Here is a 20,023-nt window from a genome sequence, read left to right on the forward strand (position 1 = left end):
GAGGTGTCTTCAGAACGTCTTAACCTACACAAATGTAAGTTTGATTTCATACACACATACTGTATGACATGGAGGTAGGGGTGATTTTTTGTGCTAGTTCTGTTGGGTGCAAAGTTCATTTTTCAGTGGGATTTGCCTTTGGCAAAAAAAAAAACATTTGCCTGATTGTGCCCAGTTGCGGGAAGTTGTCATTTACTGTGCTAGATTTACTAGATGTTTAAGCTTAGGGTTTTAGTCAATGGAGTTCAAATTGCATAACAGTTTCACTTTTTAGTCTACTGAGCCAAGGTTATAAAGGTCAGATTTAATTTGGGATTCTTTTAGTATCAGATAAAAGTCAGAGCTCCTAGAAAAAACCTTACTGGGGCACTGTGTTATTTGCTGTTGTTTACAAACTTGTGCCCTATTCTTTTACGTTTATAAGTTTGTTCAGTTCAGAAACGACATGTATAAATGATGTTGTTGTTTTAGTTGTAAGTTTAATTTACCAGAAAGATTCTGGTGGTTGAAAGCAGGCATAGTTCATCTGAGATTTATAAAACACGGACTGATTTAATAGCAATATTTTAATGATATCAAGGCCTGTTACTCTGCAGGACAAGAATATTAATATTGCTTTTTTATTAAGGAGATGCAATGAAGAACACACAATCAGCAAATGAAATTCAAAAAGATTTAAATAAAATTCAAGACTGGGTAAACACCTGGCTCATGACGTTTAATCATCATTAAATATGTTGTTTTAATGTAGACAACTGCAGGGTTTTGCATACACAATAACAACAGAAATTATAGACACAGAACAGGAGCTGCAGAGCTTCTCCTTATAAAAAAAGATGTACTGCACGGTATACTGTATGTTGACACATCAGTTACATCCAGACAATGTGGGAAAACAATGAAGAAAGCAAGCAAAATATTTGAATTTATAGTCAATTGTTATAGTCAAGAATTCAAATCAAGGGATGTTATGCTAAGATTATATAACATGCTTGTAAGGCTTGTTTTATAACATTATGTACAATTTGGTCATCATAATGCAGAAAAGATGTATTGCTGCTCTGGGATCTGCCCAGAGAAGAACAGAAAGATACATTCTAGGGCTTAAGGGATTGTCCTGCACTGACCGCCTGAAGAAACTGAACCTTTTTTTAGTGTAGAACAGAGAGGAGTATGAAAGGATCAGATACACAGGTATTCACAGTCCTCAAAGGCACTGACAGAGTCAGCTCAGTGGACTTTTTCAGGTTCAACAGAAGACTCAAGTTGAAGCTAGGTGGAAGTGCATTTAAAAATGAGAACAGAAGAAGGTTCTTTACCCAGAAGGTCATGAGAGCATGGGCAGCATCAACTGGTCACTTTATTGTTTTTTTTTGTTTGTTACTCATCTCAGCTTAGGTATCAATGCTTGGAGATGCTGGGAAATTTAATCCGTTGATTGGTTTATGTTGTCACACGGAGCTCTAACTTGATTAATATTTCATGGCACCAATCTGTTGCATCTTCTAGTGTGTGAGATACCCACTTTTAAGAGTTATTTTGAATTACTGCTTATACTGTAACTCTACAGTGTGAGGGGTACTCTGTGGCAGGCTTCACTGAAGCTTGCAAGATTTAATGGCTTTCTGCCTTCCACCATGGAACAGAGTAGGCTGCAGGGAATAAAATGATTGTTTCTATCTAGAACATCAATTGCAAATAAGCCTATAATTCTAATATTGCGTTACATAATATTAACTCCTTCCATTTATATGGAGTTCTTCATGTCGAAGGTTCCCAAAGCATTTTTTACATTAAGGAGGGGACTCACCTCACCTACAGCTGAACTACTGCCCCTCCTGGGTGACACTCAGAAGTAATTATACACCAAGAACCTCACTACACATTAGGCCAGGAAGAGAGAAATTGCTTCATCAATAAAGTTGAGAGTATTGTGGAGGCCATTGTGATGAAGTCTAGAGTGTAATATAGCAAGGAAACCAGGAGTTAATATCCCTGCTTTTATGTAAAGTGCCACAGACTGTTAATGACGAAAACGTCAGGAGCTTGGTTTCACATCTCATCCAGATGCCACCTGCTACTGCACAGTTTTCTTAGTGGCCATACTCAGCATTGGGTTTGGGAACTCTGGTCCACAGGGAAGAGTACCTCCTACTGGTCCCCAAGCACCACTTACAGGTGCAGTTTGGTTTTCCTGAGAGGTCTCCTATCTAAACACAGGCCAGTTCCATAGCTCCTGAGATTTGAATGATGTAACACTTTGAGAAACCAAATTTAAACACAATCATCAATGTAGAGCAGGTTCTACAGTACATATACCATATGAGTAACTTTGCTCTGTATCTATCCATATTTGAAGTCTTTTTCACAGTTTGACTCAAGGATTAATTATTTAAGAAATTATGTTAGATATCATAGCTAAAAAAGGAAATTCTCCCTGTTTATGTATTTTAAAATGCTGGAAACAATTTAATGTTAAGCAAATGCATTTCTAAGTGTTGTCTTATAGATAGAAGCCTATCTGTGCCTAAAAGTCTTTTAAATGTACATCATTGTTTATTTAAGATGAATTTTCAAGCAAAGAAGAAGAGGTGAATTAGAGTATGAACTCAAGATTATGCTTTTGTCTTTCCAGAGAGCTCAGGTCATGTAAATCAGTGCCAGTGTTTTTGAGATGCTCAGAGATGTTGCTAAACCTTTTTTAAACTTCAGCTTTTTAATTCATTTATTTTTATTTATTTGGCACTGTGCCTCACAAGGCAACTTCTTTTGGATCATAAAAGAATTTGTTTTCTAACTGCTGCTACCACCTGGGTGGCAGATGGCACTGCAGTCATTTTTTAAAGAGTTTTACTGAAATTAAGAAGTGGTCCTGAATTAAAAGTTGAGCTGTCAAGCACAGGTGGATATCAACATGAATCTGTTTCCTGCGGGGTCATGTTTGCAGTCTGAATATGTTTTCAGGCATACAGCTGTAGAACAATGCAGCAGCACTGACTCTTCTGTGCTTTTCCTTACTGGATTGCTTGAATTATAATAATATTATTAATAATAATAAAGTGGTCTTAATATTATTAATGCATTAAATCTGTACCTCACACTTCATCAGGAATTACTGATAATATTAGCAAATAGTTTTTTTTTGCCTTGATAGGGTTACTCCTTTCTTCAAAAGTACCATTTGAAGCTGAGCTTATCAAGAGATTGAAGACAGTAGTTATAACCTTAGTGTATGGTAAATCTGTAAGCCGATTTACCATACACTAAGGTGACACTACAATGCTCCTTGTCAGACTCTCTGTTGTCTAATGTTTAATTCCTTTAAACTGTATTGCTTAATTCATTTCCCCCCTTAATTGCACTTTCCAAATTCCACCTGCTTATCTCTGTTTCAAGTGGGCAAGTGTGTAAGGGGCCAATTGCGTTTTTACTTCAAGGAGTCAGATATTGACCGTCCTGGTTGAATCAGGTGTGTATCACACACCATGGAATAAGACTAAGGTGTTAATGTGGTAGTTTGAGAAAAGATTTTTTGGCTTTCGGTCACAGGGCACTGCGCCTCTACTTCTTTATGACCTGCACGTTCAGTTTAAGACAGAGACCCAGGCTCTGAACGCGAGCTGAAAGTTCCTTTAATGGCAAGGGCTGTGGATGGCATATTTGTCATTAGCTGGAATTTGCATGTACCTTGTTGAGCGGAGAGCCAGGGGAGCTAGGACAGAAGCACAGCTGTAGTGCCTGCTGAACTAATTGCCTCGCCATCCTCAGCCTCATTTATCTTCATTTCTTCCCAATTACACCAAATTATCAATAGTCTCAGTTGCATTACCAACTTAATCCCCCTTTTTTCAGGCAGCATTAGGCAGTGGCAGATGATTCCTTGGCGGGAGTCAGGGTAAACAGCCATGAAAATGCCACCTCTGGCAGATGGCATGGCTCACAAGAAATATGACAAACACACGCAAATGTGCTACCCAGCGCTGGTACGCTAAAGCAAGCTGTCATTTTTTCATTTTTTTTTTCCTTAAGTAGTGTTTGGATGCATGGTTGTTTGTTTGCCTTTATCTCAAACGAGTGTGTGTACTGGATAAAAATAAAAGAAAATCTATGTTCTCAGCCAGTTCAGGTTCCCCTGACAGAAGAAATGCAGGCAATTTTGTTCAAAGCTAGGTTTTTAACTATATTTCAGTTTGGTTTCAAGTGAGCGAACTTGCTGGTAGTTTTCAGAACATTTGACTTGTCAGGGACACAAGAGTGAAAAGAAGTGATTTGCTGTTGTTATTGATGTGGCTATTGTTCTTTAGACTTAGATTGCATTTTTCCATACTGTGCGTGTATTTGAGTTTTTGTTTCTTGTCACTCCAATATCTCAAAAGGAAGACGTTTTATCAAGAATAAAGCAAGAAAGAAAACGTTGACATCCCCCAATTTCTGTATTGTTTGCATGAAGGAGTATAGAGATTTCTTCACCAAAAACATTTTATCTTTAGCCCTGTTAACATTTTTGTCGTAGTTGCCCAATCTTTTACTTTTGGACATTCAATTCCATTTTTGACAAATTCTAAATTTCTTTTTTCCAAAAAAGAAGTTGGGAACTGTAAATATTTCACATGACTGGACACGGCCCAATTATGAAGAATAACAATGATTTAGATTAAGACTGAAATATTACTTTTCTCCTGTTTATTTTGAACTAAACATGCTTATGTTGTGGTGTTGCTTGGGGCTGAATGGCCCAGTCTGATAAACACATTTTCTAAACAATTTCCCAAATATCCCAGATATACAACAGGAACTTGCATCCCTGGCCTCTGTACCTAATTTAAATGGAATCTTTCACAAGTAAGCAAAAATGGCTGTTTTGGCGTAATCCCATTATATATCTAACAGTGTTATAAGCCTCCACAAAAAAGCATTCCCATCCTGCTCCAAACATGGTGGACCACAAATCTATAACATCATTTCCAAACAATGTATCTAAATTCCTCACGCAAATCCGTGCTTTTGAGAAGAATGGTGAGAATAGGCAACTGTGTATTGCTTAGACGTCTTGCGTTTACTTCCATTTGACATCTTCTTTCCTTTGCTCTACATTCAGAAACAGTTATACCTTCTTATCAGCATGTTTATGAGCTGGATTCCTTTTTTCGAAGTTTAATAATCCTAAGGCTTAACAGAACAAAAGTAACAGATTGTTTAATTTTGTCTCACTGTGTCCCTGCACTCCAAGATGCAACAGTTTTCAGGTGTGCATTCCCATCTGAAATCAAGAGCCTTATTGGTGACAGTCAGGTACATTGCAAACAGGGATGTCCCATCCTATTTCCCTCTCTTAGACCTCCCCCAAGCATGAACACTTCATTGAATTGTTCTCTTTCGTCAGATGTGTAGTGGACAGAGTGGCGTACTGGTTACCACTGCTGCCTTGCAGTGCTGGGGCCCTGGTTTCAATTCCGGCCCTGGGGTGCTATCTGCGTGGAGGTTGCATGTTCTCCCCGTGTTTGTGTTTCCCAGTTTCCCACAGTCCAACAACGTACTGGTAGCTTAATTGGCTTCTTGGAAAACTGGCTGTGGGGTGCATGCATGCCCGTCTGCGCTTATGTTTCTGTGTGCCCCGTGATGGACTGATGTCTTGTCCAGAGCGTACCCTGCCTTGTACCACTGCTAGCCGGGATAGGCTCTGGCTCTCCTGCAACCCTGAATTAGAAGAAGTGGTTAGAAAATAGATGGAGGGATGAATATAATCATGTAATCTGTGCCCTTAGACAAGACAGATCAAACACTACATACCACCCAGTTCAGGTCCCCAGAGCTAACTAGCTAAGGAAGATAGGAAAATGAGTTCTTGCCCCATTGAGTGCAATAAATGTCCTTACAGTGATTTAGAGGACTTTCTTTACATCTCCAATTTCTCTTTCTTCAAATTTTTACGGCTCAAGTAAGAGCGACAGCAGCCTTAACAGATTTAGCTTCAATTCTAGGGTCCAAAGCCACTCCTTTCACTTAGTAAGAACGCTCAGTGCCAGAATTATCTTGGCTCATATGATGTATTGAGATTGTGACACCGATAACCAAATGCCCTCCATATCACCTTTCAGAAGTAAAAAAAAAAAGGTTTTCAATCCAGTTGGATTTTTTTCTTCTGAACAGGGTGAAGTCAAAAGGAATGATTCAACTACTCATCCTTCCAGGTATTGATCAGAAGGTTCTTATAAACCGAATGGCCCCTAAAAGCCACCTACATGGATTAGATATTTTTGACAAGGTTCATCCAAACTGCCAACATCAACAACACTCTCTGGTCTTTGTGTTTTGACTCAGAAGGACACAAGGGAAGTCACCCTGTTATTTGTCAGGCAACAGGCAGCTCTTACTTACCAGGCATTTCCCTGGTGGCGTCTGCCTGTGTTCATAGACAAAACAGACTAACAAATGTTGGAAAGAAAAAGAAGTAATTAAACATCATTACTAACAACTTACACTGTATGAAATGAGTTTAACAGCTGCTAAAGCAATCTAAAGGACATGTATGCTTATTGAAAGTCGATGTTGTGGCCAAGAGTAAAGAGCATTGAGTGCACTGTTTAGGTATGCTGTTTTGCCTTCTACTTACCTGTTTACAAGGTAAACAAGTTACAAACTCTGTCTAATCTGTCATTTCTGCTGATTTGTACAGGTAGCAATTGAAATACTTGCATTAACTAGTCCATGGCCCCTGTATAAAGCCTGAAAGGGATGAATGCATTTTTATCTGAATAGAATAGATCTCTCAGTTGTTTACTGAAGGTATTTTGTTTTATCATGGCCTGCTATTTTGTCTCAGATGTGTAGGCATCTTTGGAATTTAATATAGTACATATGCAAAACCAAGTGTTATTTTATGCTGTTGTGCAATTTCTTTTGTTACAGTAGTATATTCATTTTCTCTTTTCTTTTATCACTGACCATTAAGATTGTTAGTTCATGCATCATTGAAAATAAACAAAGACAAAAGTATTGAGCTTCAGAGGCCTGATTGTTGGTACACAGCTTTTCTGGTGTTTCACTTCTAACACCGGCAGGGGCTTGCTAATATTGTCAAGTCAGAAAGTCTCAAGGCAAGCAGTATGAAACCACAGACAGTGCAATCCAGGCTGCAAGATGCTATGTTTCATAGCAGTGTCAGCTACTATCTCCATGGACAATTATAAACATCTAGTGGGGTCAGTGACACTCAAGGCAGTCACATTATAAGGGGAAGTCTAGAATGTTTTGGTAACAGATGAGGAGAGACATATTGGCCTGTTGAGGGCTGAGAAGGAAGAAGAAAGAGAAATTTAAATATTGTCGAAGAATGAACAATGTTGTCATCTCTCCAGTCTTATCTGTATAGTATATTTTTGGTGGTCTGCTGGGTCACTATCAGTCTAACCCTTCTTTCCTTCAAATGACAAGTTAGTTAACTACGCTGAAAAAGTCTATCCACTTCATCCTATGAGTGTTGCAGGAGGCCTTTTGACAAACTCTGAGGTCCAGGAATTACTCAAGCAGTCCCTGAAAGTGCTCAGTAACATGTCCACAGGGTGTCAGTTCTGTTTCTTTAAACCAGCACAGTCGGACCTGCAGTTAAATGGCCCACAATCAAAATTCCAATTGGCATCTTATAGATCCATGATGTTACATACAAGAACAAGGCAGGGGTTCACATTTGTTCTATCAGAGCATAATTTAAGCTCCCAAACCTTATCTTATGCATTCTAACACAAGTAAATCATGTTTCTTAAGTGTTTTTTAGGTCTACTGTAGCTTTACAAAACATTTAGTGATACTCAGTTTTTGCATAAGTACTGTACCTGCTCAGTAGGTTCTTTACCAGTGTCTCCCTTTTGCTGTGGTTAAATCATGCTTTCAAAAGCCAGTTAACATAACGGCATGTTTTTGGATTATGGGAAGAAACAAAAGCACATGGAAGAAAGCTATGTGAACAATGGCAGAATGTACATACTCCACACAGATATCAGCCCAGATCCACTTTGCCACTGTGATGTATTATTATTAGTAGTATTAATATTAGTATTTGCTGAGGATCATTGACCGCAACTGTACAGCAGGTAATGAAGAATTCTGAAGGGCAGCCTTAAATTTGTCTTTGAGATGGTAAAGTGCTCTTTGAGTAAGTTATTTTGCACAAAGGTTAAAAGAATGGGCATGCTTTCTACAGTGTGTGCCCACAAAACAGTTTTGTATCATTATTAAACAAGAATCAGTATAGGGACTGCACAATTAATAATAATGAATATAATCTTTATGGGAATGAATCTCTATTATATACTTAATACCCTTGGTTTGTCATCAGCTAATTGATTTTCTTCATATTAAAACAGCTCATGTTGACGTACTGAAAAAGAGAGCGCTTTGGAACAGGGGGAGGGGGTTGAGATGGGTAGTGTTATAATTGTATTCAAATTTTTTAAAAGCTTTTTAAATAATACTGTCAGCCCGTAGCTCTGCCTGTGCTGTGATGGACATATTTTCAAAGTATGACTGACTGATGGACAGATCTGGGAATTGCTATATTAATGGCTACATCTCACGGTTTTGGCAGTGCTGCTCACTAATTACATTGGCAGGACCATTTGAGGAGTTCTTGGAAAGGGCCCAATAGGGCCATCAGTAGACTCCGTAGAATTTTTCACAATGTAGTCACCCTGATTTACTGTTGACTTCCACAGGAACACGAGCTGAACTAAGACAGAATGCTCCTGTATCAAAGGTGGAATGGCTGAATTATAAAACTTAAAGTGTATTAAAGCACAAAAATGCATTTTTCTTTTGGATCTTTTTATAAGCAATAATGTAATTTATACATCCCATACAGCAACCCTTTCCTGAGCCCTTATATGACAGCTCTAGTCTTTTTTGTGTGACAGCAGTCTTAAGTGACCTGAAGCCTTGTGTTTCTACGGTGACAGGTCACAGTACGTGAGGTTGGCACCTAATATTTTTTTACTAAGAAGAAAACAACATAAAATTGTATGGCATCAGACAAATCTTTTGAATAATATTTTGATATTTCAGAATGCTTTGTTTTGGGGGTTTAACAGGGGGCACCTGTTTATCATTTAACAAAATATAATTGAAATTTCAAGAGAACATGCCAGGAGGACATTGAAACTTCAACATCTGACGTCTTCAGTTTGGTAGCTGATTCCACTGTCCATCTGTTAGGGGTGGTGCTGTGGTGCAGTGTGGGACGCCTGACTTGGTTGGGGAGCTTTTTTCAGTTGATTTCCATTCTTGATTAGGAGAGCTGTAATTTCAAACACTGGTAAACTGATGCTGTGTGAATGAGAAACTGAATGAGAAAAAGACAAATGACAAAAAGAACCAACGTACTGTAAACACAAAGCTTCCTTGATCAATGCCTTCCTAGTCAAAGGCAATATACAGTCTTTCTTTAAAAAATAAAAACTTAACTTAATATCTTAAAATCAATGTATTTATGATAAAGTTCATGTGACAATAATTTCACTGTTAAAAAAACTGAATGCATTGGAACACTGTCCTGGCTTTTTAAGTTGTCTCTTTTGGTATTTGAAGTTAGTTTGATCTTAAGCAGCAGTTCGGTTTTATTATTCACTCTGTTAAGTATTGCAAATCTTTGTTTACTTTTTCCTATTCCATTTTTGTAGGAAAGGTAGTATTTGAATATTAACAAATCATTGAAACTGATGGACTACGGGTAAAAATGAGTAGGTACACAGTATACGCATACAGTACTATTAAAATAAAATAAGAAACTGAGATGTATGTAATGATAAAAGATATATATATATAGAACAACCCTAAGTTCAATCCTAGTATTAGGAGGAGGAGTAAAGGCTGAGTCTTGTTAAACTAAAACTGGACCCTAAAGTTGGTCCTCACTCTCAAAAGTTCTTGACCAATTTCCTGTAAACTTTAAAAACTCCTGGTCTTTCAGGATTCCAGTGAGTGTCACAAAGGGGGCACATGCCTGTCATTTCTCATCTGTAAGGCTTTTCAGACACTAGCTTTTCCCAACTGGTTAGCCTTGGAGTCCAATTCAGATTGTGGGTGTCCCAAAATGTTTGACACTGTCTTGGTATTTCTTGTGGTGTCCTGGTGAAGGCTGAAAAGGCAGGTTCATTAGACTCAGAATTGATGTCTGGAAATGCTGCATTTTGTAACACTCTTTATATATTTCATGTTCAGGACAAAATGAAGATAAAAGAAGTTCAAGTAGGTAGCTGCGTCAGCATGCGTAGTAACAAGTTAAAGGTTTATTGATGAAAAGAGAAGAAAGGAAACACAACGTGCCCGGGTGCTCACCCCCGAAAAAGGCTCCACAGCCAAAATGTTGCGTTTCCTTTCTTCTCTTTTCAGTATGAAGTTAAAAGAGGATACGCTAAATACAGCTATGCACCTATATCTCCAAGGTCCTCAGAACTCCATAAACAGTTCCTTTCTGAACATCCTGAAAGGATAAAATTAAGAGTGCAATCCTGCATGCCCATGTGCCTATAAATATAAGTATACACACCCACACAAGAGGAAAAACTATGCGCAGCATAACTGCTGACAGACAAAAGACATTTGGTATCTCTGAAGGAAGAGAAGGATGAGACAATCACAGATAGAAGTTACTAGTAAAAGTATTGTATTTGTAGATGGATCGGCCAGTGTTTATTTCCATAATGAATGGTGCTGCCTGAAATTCTAATGTGGAACAATTATGGACAGCACACCCCAAACACGATGCAGTTCATAGTGATCTAATGACTCCAGTGTCACTTAGGAAGCTAATTACTCAGACTAGCTCTGTTGCACGGTCATTGCATGCTGTTTCTCGTCATTATGCACTGCTCGCTGCTAACATGCTCCTCAGCTAACAATAGCCCAGCTCGATAACACGATGGGGCTGTGCTTAGCCTCAGGTGTTAGCTAAACCATTAGTTTAGTTGTATTTTTGTCTCATTGAAATTGCTCCCTGATGAAATTGTTGGGATCCTACAGAGGAAGAATTTAATTCATATTATTATTAAAAGAATCAGTCATAGCAATCTGTTGCAAAAACACCATCTGTTATTTCACTCGAAGGACTTCGGTTGCTTATTAAGCAGAATTATACAAATTATTTTGATTCATTTTTGCATTTCAACTTAACCCTTTTTATGACTCCACACAGCAGGGCTATCTTTTTATTTTAGTCAATAATCGTGCCTGAACATCATTAAATCAAATGAGTTTAGCTATTAACTCTTTCAGCTTCTTCCTGATTAGAATGTACAATATGAAGAAGTTGATCGTTGAAGAGTGTTATATTTTGTGAGTTCCCAAGCATCACTGAGCCTAGAGACTCTGATGGTTGTTAGCAGTGACTTTCCTCCAAGGTCTTCAGACTGGGGACCTCTGACCTCTTGGAATCCTCAAAAGGAGAGTAACACTGAAAGATCGGGTAATTCTTACCAGAGACACTGAGTAAAATCATCAGCCAATCAAAACAGCAGCTAAACAGTCAAAAGTTCAGATCATCAATGAAAAGTAAAAAGAAAGGAGGTAAAGAATATAAAAGTCTTGTTTTGGGGTTCTTATTCTGGCATATATTTAAAAGTATTTTTACATAACCCAGTGTTTTGGGTTCTATTAGTTTCAGGTGATGATTTTGACCGGAACATAATATAGCCAACTAATTCACTACAGTACTGCTTTATGTTTCTCTTCTGTTTTTCTGTGAAGGCTCCTATTGAAAATATTGAAAAATGTTACATTATTCATCATATTCCAATTCATTTCACATCTGTTCTTGGTACCAGTCAAAACAAAGTGACGCTGTGCTCACTGAGAGTTGCATTTGAGAGACTTTCCTACTGCTTAACTTTGGGTTTGGGAATGAAATAACAAATAAGTTATCCTGAGAAACCAGTCTATTTAATGTGGGAAAATGGTGATAATTCTAGTTTGTAAGCTGTAAAAATGTTTACAAATAACATATAAATGTTATAACCTAAACATCTAAAATAAAAACAAATATACGCTATTCAATATAATATCTGCTAAAAAAAGCTTTAAAAGGGCTCTGTGAAAAGAATAAACACACTAGGAATGATTTATTTAAATAAGATCTAAGTACTGACACAATACATTTTCTAGGATATGTTGGGTTATTACACATATTTTAGTCCGTATAGATATGGTTAATCGACAGTTTAGTCCAGGACTGGACTGTGGATACCAGGAGTGGCCTCCTGATGTGCTGTCCTGTCTCTCCAGGCGGGAGTGAGTCCTCCTGGGATAAAGAAAAACTACAGTCCCCCTCTGCTGCCGGGGCTCAGCATGGGATGAGTCACGCAGTCCTGTCTGGGCAGCACAACCTGGGCACTGCACACCCCCTCAGCTCCCTGCAACAGAACCATCTGCTAGCCAACAGTAAGTGCAGGCCTGCGTTCCTATTTCTTCTTCTCAAATTTGAGCCCAGTTCATATGATTGTCAGCCATCATCATCAGCGGAAAACAGTGCTCCCTTTAAGCTTCTGACCGTTTTGCTTCGTTTAATCTTCACAGACTGTGACCTGGCTTGCCCTGGTGTTGTGGCACCGAAATAGTTCATAGCAGTTTTGCTTCTTAAAGAGGAAAATATCTTTTCCATTTTGCTCTTCTCTGCAAAATTCCTTTCCTAATCTGTGCGCCCTGTGGATAACTGATCTCAAACCTGAAGTTATTGTATGTGTGAAAAAGGTTCCATGGTCAGGAATCAACATCAGCTAATTTCTGATTCAGTCTTCTGTTAGCGATGGCCATTGATTCATATTGATTTATTCTTCTGTGTTGGTGGGGCTTTAGTGTTATTAGTATGGATGACACTTTTATTGAATGTAACTTTAATCGGTATATTACAGTTGCCCATTTTGGTACACATTTACTGTATACAATTGGGTTTGCTAGAGTATTTTGGGCTTGATCTCACTGGACTTGATCTCACTGCTTTCTTCTCAGGAGTCCAGAGTCATAAAGGCTTTACCAAGCAATGGGAAATACAGAGGTAGTTTCAGTCTACGCCCCTGTGCTACATGCAGTCAGAGTCTGTGGGCAGACTCAATAGATGTTTCTTGTGTCAGTCATTATCCAGGAGCACCAAACCTCTTAAAAATAATCAAAGACATAGAGCTTCGAGTAAAATGGCAGTGATTGTGGCAGTTGCTGGTTTCGTACAAAATTAGTTTTTTAAAGCTCAAGTAAAGTGTAGCAGTTTCCTTTAATCTTACAGACTGCAGTCTGTACTGAAATACAGAGCTCTCTTTTTGTGAACTGCTCAAGCAAGGCTTTTTGTATACATTATATGACTTTAAAAAAGGGTTAGGATGTTTCCACAAAGATCAGCCTGCAGAAAACCCAGTGAATCCCACTCACATTTTCTTTCAGTATGCTGTATTGTGTGTAAATGCTAAATACTTGAAATTTTGGAGCGTAATTTTTGTTTCTCTGATGTAAAAATGTAAACACACACCTCTCTTCCCAGGACTAGACCTGCCGTTCATGATGATGCCCCACCCCCTGCTTCCTGTCAGCCTACCTCCTGCATCTGTTGCCATGGCGATGAACCAGATGAACCACCTGAATACGATTGCAAACATGGCTGCAGCAGCTCAGATGCACAGTCCCCTGTCCAGAGCAGGAGCTTCAGTGATTAAGGTAAGAAAGGTTGCACCTCACCATAGCACAACAAGGCCAGTTGCTTTGACTTTTCTCCTTCACTGCCCACCAGAAAAATGAATTGACAATTGCATCAAAGTAATGGGAGTATGGTGGTATATTTTTTTACAATGTAGAGGTTGTTTTTTTTTTCCTAGCATTGCTTGTGTTAAAGAAAAGTACTGGCCGCTTTGAGCTTTAAAATGACGGAATCGCCGAGACGGTCTGTAAGGATGTTTTCCCGGAAATAAATGCTGATTTGCAAGGGCTCCACGTGAATCAGAAAGCAGCTTGATTGATTGAGTTCCTGAGGTCATTGTGGATTTCAGTGGGTGGACCAGAGCCATGACTGGGCAAGCAGTGGTTGTTGTTAGAAGACAACACCACATCACTCACTACCGCCATCCTCATGGCAGCAAGCAAAGATCAGAAATGAAAGTGGATCTCAGTTGAACATGATTTAAAACAGAAGCAGCTGAGTGAAGAGGGAATCGGATTTACAGGGGAATTTACAGTGTTACTGGCAAAGTGGGGGGTATTGTACACATTAGACACTGCCTTAAGGTAAATGCAGCTGTTGTACGCACTTAAAGCATGCAGTAGATGCCAATGACGATGGACAACCTGCCTTTTCTAACAGGCAGGTAAGAGAGAGGTGATAATTAGTACAGAGAACAATATTATATGAGAATTATTCTCCTCTGTTTCTTTCTCACCTCTACATTTTTTAGTGAACCATATACTGAACACCTGATTCCTCAGATGCTTTTATCACCATGACGAATGAGGTTGCACGTGGTGTATTTTTAGTGTAAATGCTCTATTGGTTGCAGAGATCTGCTCTAGTTAAACAATGACACCAGGCCTGCAGATGGTACTGTATGGGAGGTCTGGTTCTGTATACACACTGAGCTTACTTCTAAATGTGTTTGTTTTATCCTACATAGATATTAGAGCAGAAAAAGAAGACATTTTGTCCCTGGCTCTGTGGCATAGCAATACCTGCTAGCACTGTGAAAATAACATTATGGGCAAGTGCTTTAATTAGACTTGGTGCACACAGTAGGATTAATGATCAGCTCAGTCAATATGAGCGGTTACTAGTTCCCACAGAACACTCGATGTAGCATTCTTGATGTCAGCATTTTTTTACAATATTTATGTTACTTAGTCTATAAAGCATGAATGAGGGTAATGCAGTGTATTTAGCATTCTGTGCATATATATAAATATTTGTTTGTACCAGTTCATACAATTATGTTTTATTTCAATTGTTCATGTCATTTCTTATTGCATGATATATTTTTATGAATGTGCTCCAATGTTGTTCTTATCTTTTATATTCAATTACACAAGGTTTTGGAAAAGATCAATCAGTGGAAACCTGCAAACCATGTGGAAATACAGTAGTACAGCTGCAAATTAAAGGTGGATGGAAGGTCAGGTTGACTGCTGCTAAGAGCAGATGGAATACTAGAGAAAGCAAAAGATATCCACATGTTTAAATTGTATTAGCCCTAATTTCCATTAGCCCTGAATGGCCCAAAGATCTAATTCACTAGTGTTTTTGTTTCATCTATCATCTGTGACAGCATAGGATCACATCTGTTTTAGGTCACAGGTGAGGTTGCTAAATCCCAAGCAGACCCTTGAAATCTAGTAATCAAGAAGAAAAACTTTTTAGTCTCTGCCCGGCAGGTGCTTAGGACTGAATAACAGTGAGTGATCAAGGTCGGGCTAGAAATGTATAGGTAGAAGAAAAGCCTTTTTGGGACCTGCTGAGGCAATTCTGGACTAAAGCCAATGTCATTGTTCTGCACGTGCTGTGAGTGTTGAAGAATTGTAAACCTTTACTGGTTGTTAAGAAGTCCAATTAACCTTTTTTCCTTTTCTAAACCTCTATTCAAAATATGTGGAGTTGTTGAGATTCCTTATTAGATATGCTGGAGGTTGACTTTGTGCTGCATTCAGGAGCAGACAGCAGAAAATCAATGGCCTTCTATGGACAGCATGAGGCCCAGACACAAACACGCAGAAGACTACAAACACATCTTTGCTGAGAAAGACAAAAGAGCTCAGGTTGTTAATTAAGGGGGTTCTCATGGATATCAGATGTTAAGCTTGTGCCTAGAAAAAATATTCTCATTTTTTGATCCATTAATAGTAAAAGCCTTCTTCCAAAAAATAGATTATTACATTGTCTCTGAATAAATTAAATTTATGTTCAGGTTATACAGTAAGTGGTATGCTGTTTCCTGTATAATAAATATTATTTTCTTGTGTAATACTGGGCAGACTGGAGGAGATGAAGTCTCAGAAATTTTTATTTCAAACATTTCAAGCAAGCTTATTTTCAAATGTATTTTTAAGTATCACAACAGCAAGCCTCCTGTGTAAAAAATGGTTTTAATGCTGACTCAGACGTTCATAGATAGAGCCCCGTCATGTACTGTATTTAAAAAATGCATCAGTCTAGAGGGATTTTGAAAGCGAACAAGGATACAGTTTTTTTAAAAGGAATATTGAGTAATACCCTTACTGTCAATTTAATTCAAAAACATTAGTTTCAAGGACTGCTACATCACTTATCAAAATGCACGTGCCATGAGATGTTAAAATGTGGCTCATATTAGCTTTCGCAGCAGAGAGGAATAATGTTCAAGTTATTACTGACCTAATCTATAAATGTTAGCTGCGGTCTGAGCCTTGCATTAAGCTTTTTGCTAAACTGCTGAAAAGAACTGGCAGCCGTCAGTAATCCTGGGAATTACTGTATCTGTGCTCCCTTCTAATTGTGTTTGCGATGTGAAGGAGAAAAAGAGAATGTTTGCTAGCGCTAACATGGAGGAGTGAAAGGCTGTGGGTTCAAATCCAGGCAGAAGTTGTTTTTGATAAAAGCATCAGTCAAATTATTATTATTATTATTATTATTATTGGCAAAACATTCTACTGTTTGGAATTGGTGTAAATTGATTTATGAGTTTTCTAAATACATCATTCATGGACATTCCCACTTTCTGTGTTTCCAAAGGTTTGAAGCAGTTGTTACTAAAGAGCTTACCGTTAAAAACAAGCTGTGAATAGGCAGTATTGTAAAAAAAAGTACATGTACTTTTTTGCTCTTTTTTCCCAAGCCTCTGTCTTGTGCTTGTGCTAAGATCTGTTAATCTTAGAAAAGTACTCTTAAACAATAAAAAGAACTTGTTAAGGTTTCCCCACATTTGGTTTTACAATATCGTACAGTATGTTTTGTTACAGCAACCGGAGTTAAATATACAGTATGATATTACAGACTACTTTGTAGCAACTGGAAGTTCACTGCAGAAAAAAAACTAGTTTTATTACAGAAACTGCTCCAAATGGTGTCATAAACTATATACATGTTGGTTAGCTGTTAACTTTAAGAATTGGAAGAGCTTTCGAACATCAGACAAGCTTTATATACAGTATTCCTGTAATTTTATTCCAGTACAGTACTGGTTACTGTAAAGTCAGTAGCAGGAATTACTGAATTACTTCAGTGCAACCTGTAAGTAGAGATTGCACTCCGCTTAAAATTTCAATAAGGTAAGCACGGGGAGCTTCAAAGGAACAGACAGAAATCTGTAAATGACAGAAGTCATTTACACTGCAAAGTAAAATGAAAAGGTGTCCGGTTGCGGAACCGTCTTGTGGCTAAAAGCAGACTCTACAACTGGACATTCTGTTTTGTTGGATTTTGTGTTTTCTTCTTCCTTTGCTAAAACAGTGCAGCACTGTTCTTATTTGGGGTAATTAAGAGTCAGCAGTGTACTTGGACTACTGTCTAATCACGCTGCTGGTGGGTTCAGCAGTTTAGCAGTTGAGGAAGTAGGCCGCCTACCTGTAAAGTCTTTTTCAGTCTCCTGTGAGATGAAAAGCACCACATGAGTCATACAAACTGTTTCTGAATGAATGAAGTACTTTTTTTTCTCGCTGGGTTTGTTACCGATGCTGTGCTGACTGGAATAAAGTGGTGCTGGGTGATGGGTAATGATTTTTTTCCCTCTTCCCGTCCGCAGGAGAGGGTACAGGACAGCCCTTCACCTTCCCCATCCCTGGAAGAGACCCCACGTCCTGGGAGCCACCCCTCCTCGCACCCCAGCAGCAGTGCCTCCAGTTCCCCCTCCCCACACGAGCACAACTCGGAGCGCCTGGGTAGGTCCCTCCCCAGCAGTGTTACTTACCAGTCTTTGTCAGTGTAACTCCATGGTCATTTTGGACACCTACAGTACCATGGTTAAATAGGCATTTGTTTTACAGTTCACTGAGTTTTCCCAGTCTTACTATGCTCACGGTAGGTTTTGCTTTGCCCATAATTAGGGTTTCTAGCTGTGAATACTAATTTCCAAATGCATTTCTCCCTTAAAACCTTAATTGGTGCTTTTTAAATGACCTCTGCTTCCTATATAGGAGAACAGATGTCAATGCCTCCTGGGTTTTGAAAGCTTCCTACAGTAAATGTCTATTTTTTACTTGTGACTTGTGAACTTTATCCATGCAACATAGATACCTGAAAACGCTAAAGTAATATTTCTCAACAGACATTTATCTGAGTGGTAAATTTAACAGTGTCACAGAGGTGAGGGGTATATTGTATAGGTTTCAAGCAGTACAACTTGGAGGGAATATGTTTGTTTTTTTCTGGTATAGACTACAGTTAAACATTCAAGTAAGAACCCTTCTTTTCTTTCCTCTTGGATTTTTAAGCATTTCTGCACACTCTGCAAATGCCATTTATACTCAAAATACACTTTTCCTCAGCAACCCACTGCCTCCTGATATCTGATCTCTCATTCAGATTTGAGCTCTTTACAAAACCCGATAGGATCTTTCAGCATGACACTTCTCATCTCAGGCTCACAGTAACAAGTAACATCCTGGGCTTGTGTGTGTGCGTGTGTGTCATTGACAGTGCTGAATAACCCCAGAGACGGAGAGATGGCTGATCGGGAAGCAGGCCTAAACATGAAGAAGATCCTGAAAGAGAAAGGTGATTTTCCAATCTGCCATTGTGTCATTGTGTCAGAAAGGCAGCAATAACAATTAAGAGGACAGGTGTACTGCGCACAATCATGTCACTCTAAGCCTAATGCTTTACTACCAGACATGAAGAAATCCTGTGAATACCTCATCCAGGATTGGTGAAACATTTAGAAATATTGGAAATATTAGGTAGTTGGGTTCGGCTTTGCCTCCTAAAGAGCTGTGATTGTTAACCAACATCATATTTTCCACTGTCAAAAAGACTCAGTTGAACAATCAAGGAATTGTGAGTGTGTGGTTCTGCTGTGACTACATTTAAAATGTGGTGGTGAAATGTCTGTATGAATAATTAGTGTTTCACCATATGTACTGTATGTTTCTAATGGTCTACAGACTACATTGTTTGCCACACAATGTTAGAAAGCCATGGAACACAAGACATGGATTGAAAAATATGTTAAACTATCAATGATGAGAGCCCCACTTGATAATATTTAAAAATTACCTAGAGCACCAAACCTCATGAGATATAAAAACCCATTGGGTGAGTCAGTAAAAAGGGGGCAGGGGTGTCTTGAGCAGCCGTACTGCAATGCCTATGAAAATGGGGAACAAAGAAACCTAATATTTAAAGTCATTTAAAATCTAAACCATTAATCTGAATGGCAGTTTTCTCAGATCACAGGCCTCTGGCTTGGTGTCTTCTGAGCCTTTTCCCTGGGTGCATCAAGTTCCTATTATTGTAGAACACGATGCAATAAACCTCTCATTTATCACTGTCAAGCAGAATTAGGTTGTTTAGGAGGAAAACAGGTGCGAAACACGTGAAATGCAACACATGAGAATGGGAGAAACATGCAGCAAAAGCTCCAGATTTTGCAGCTAGAGGGTTAAATTACAACAATCTGGGCCTTCCATGCCTTCTATGCATGTGTTGGACATGAAGGCTATCCCCATGCTAACTTAAATTGCCTTGCCTGCAAAGAAGTTATTAAATGGATGTCTGTAATACTTACTACATTCTATTGCGGTGTCAATACCTTTTCCAGCAAGCATAATGAAAAGGCAGTTTCCTTGCCGTTATGTTAACACTGAAAATAACAACTTCATCCTGAAAGCACACAAATCAAAAGTGAATCTCTTAGCATCAACACTGCACTGGAGCTTCAGGTGTAATGTGGCTTGAGCTGTATAAGTGCTTTACCTCATCAGCTCACACAGTTTGTTTAGTAGCTGTGATGGTATTTCTAATCCAGAAATTTAACAAGATGTTGTCATTCAGGCTACAACATGTAAGTTTGCTTTTAAAGCTACATCAGGGGAAAATGTA

General features: G+C 38.6%; 1 protein-coding gene across 4 annotated transcripts in view; it reads left to right on the forward strand.

Moving 5' to 3' along the window:
- The window catches only part of dacha (dachshund a), a 229,755-nt gene that overhangs the window by 165,677 nt on the left and 44,055 nt on the right, over positions 1 to 20,023 (forward strand). For 2 of the 4 annotated variants that reach the window (XM_015351488.2, XM_015351489.2), the window contains exons 4-7: positions 12,271 to 12,426; positions 13,517 to 13,689; positions 17,730 to 17,865; positions 18,623 to 18,700. In XM_015351488.2, coding sequence (XP_015206974.1) covers positions 12,271 to 12,426; positions 13,517 to 13,689; positions 17,730 to 17,865; positions 18,623 to 18,700 — 543 coding nt within the window. The remainder of the gene's footprint in view (positions 1 to 12,270; positions 12,427 to 13,516; positions 13,690 to 17,729; positions 17,866 to 18,622; positions 18,701 to 20,023) is intronic. The other 2 variants (XM_015351490.2, XM_015351491.2) reach the window with 2 other exon arrangements.

The sequence above is a fragment of the Lepisosteus oculatus genome, chromosome 8 (genome assembly GCF_040954835.1).
Source record: "Lepisosteus oculatus isolate fLepOcu1 chromosome 8, fLepOcu1.hap2, whole genome shotgun sequence".
NCBI classification, from domain to species: Eukaryota; Metazoa; Chordata; class Actinopteri; order Semionotiformes; family Lepisosteidae; genus Lepisosteus; species Lepisosteus oculatus.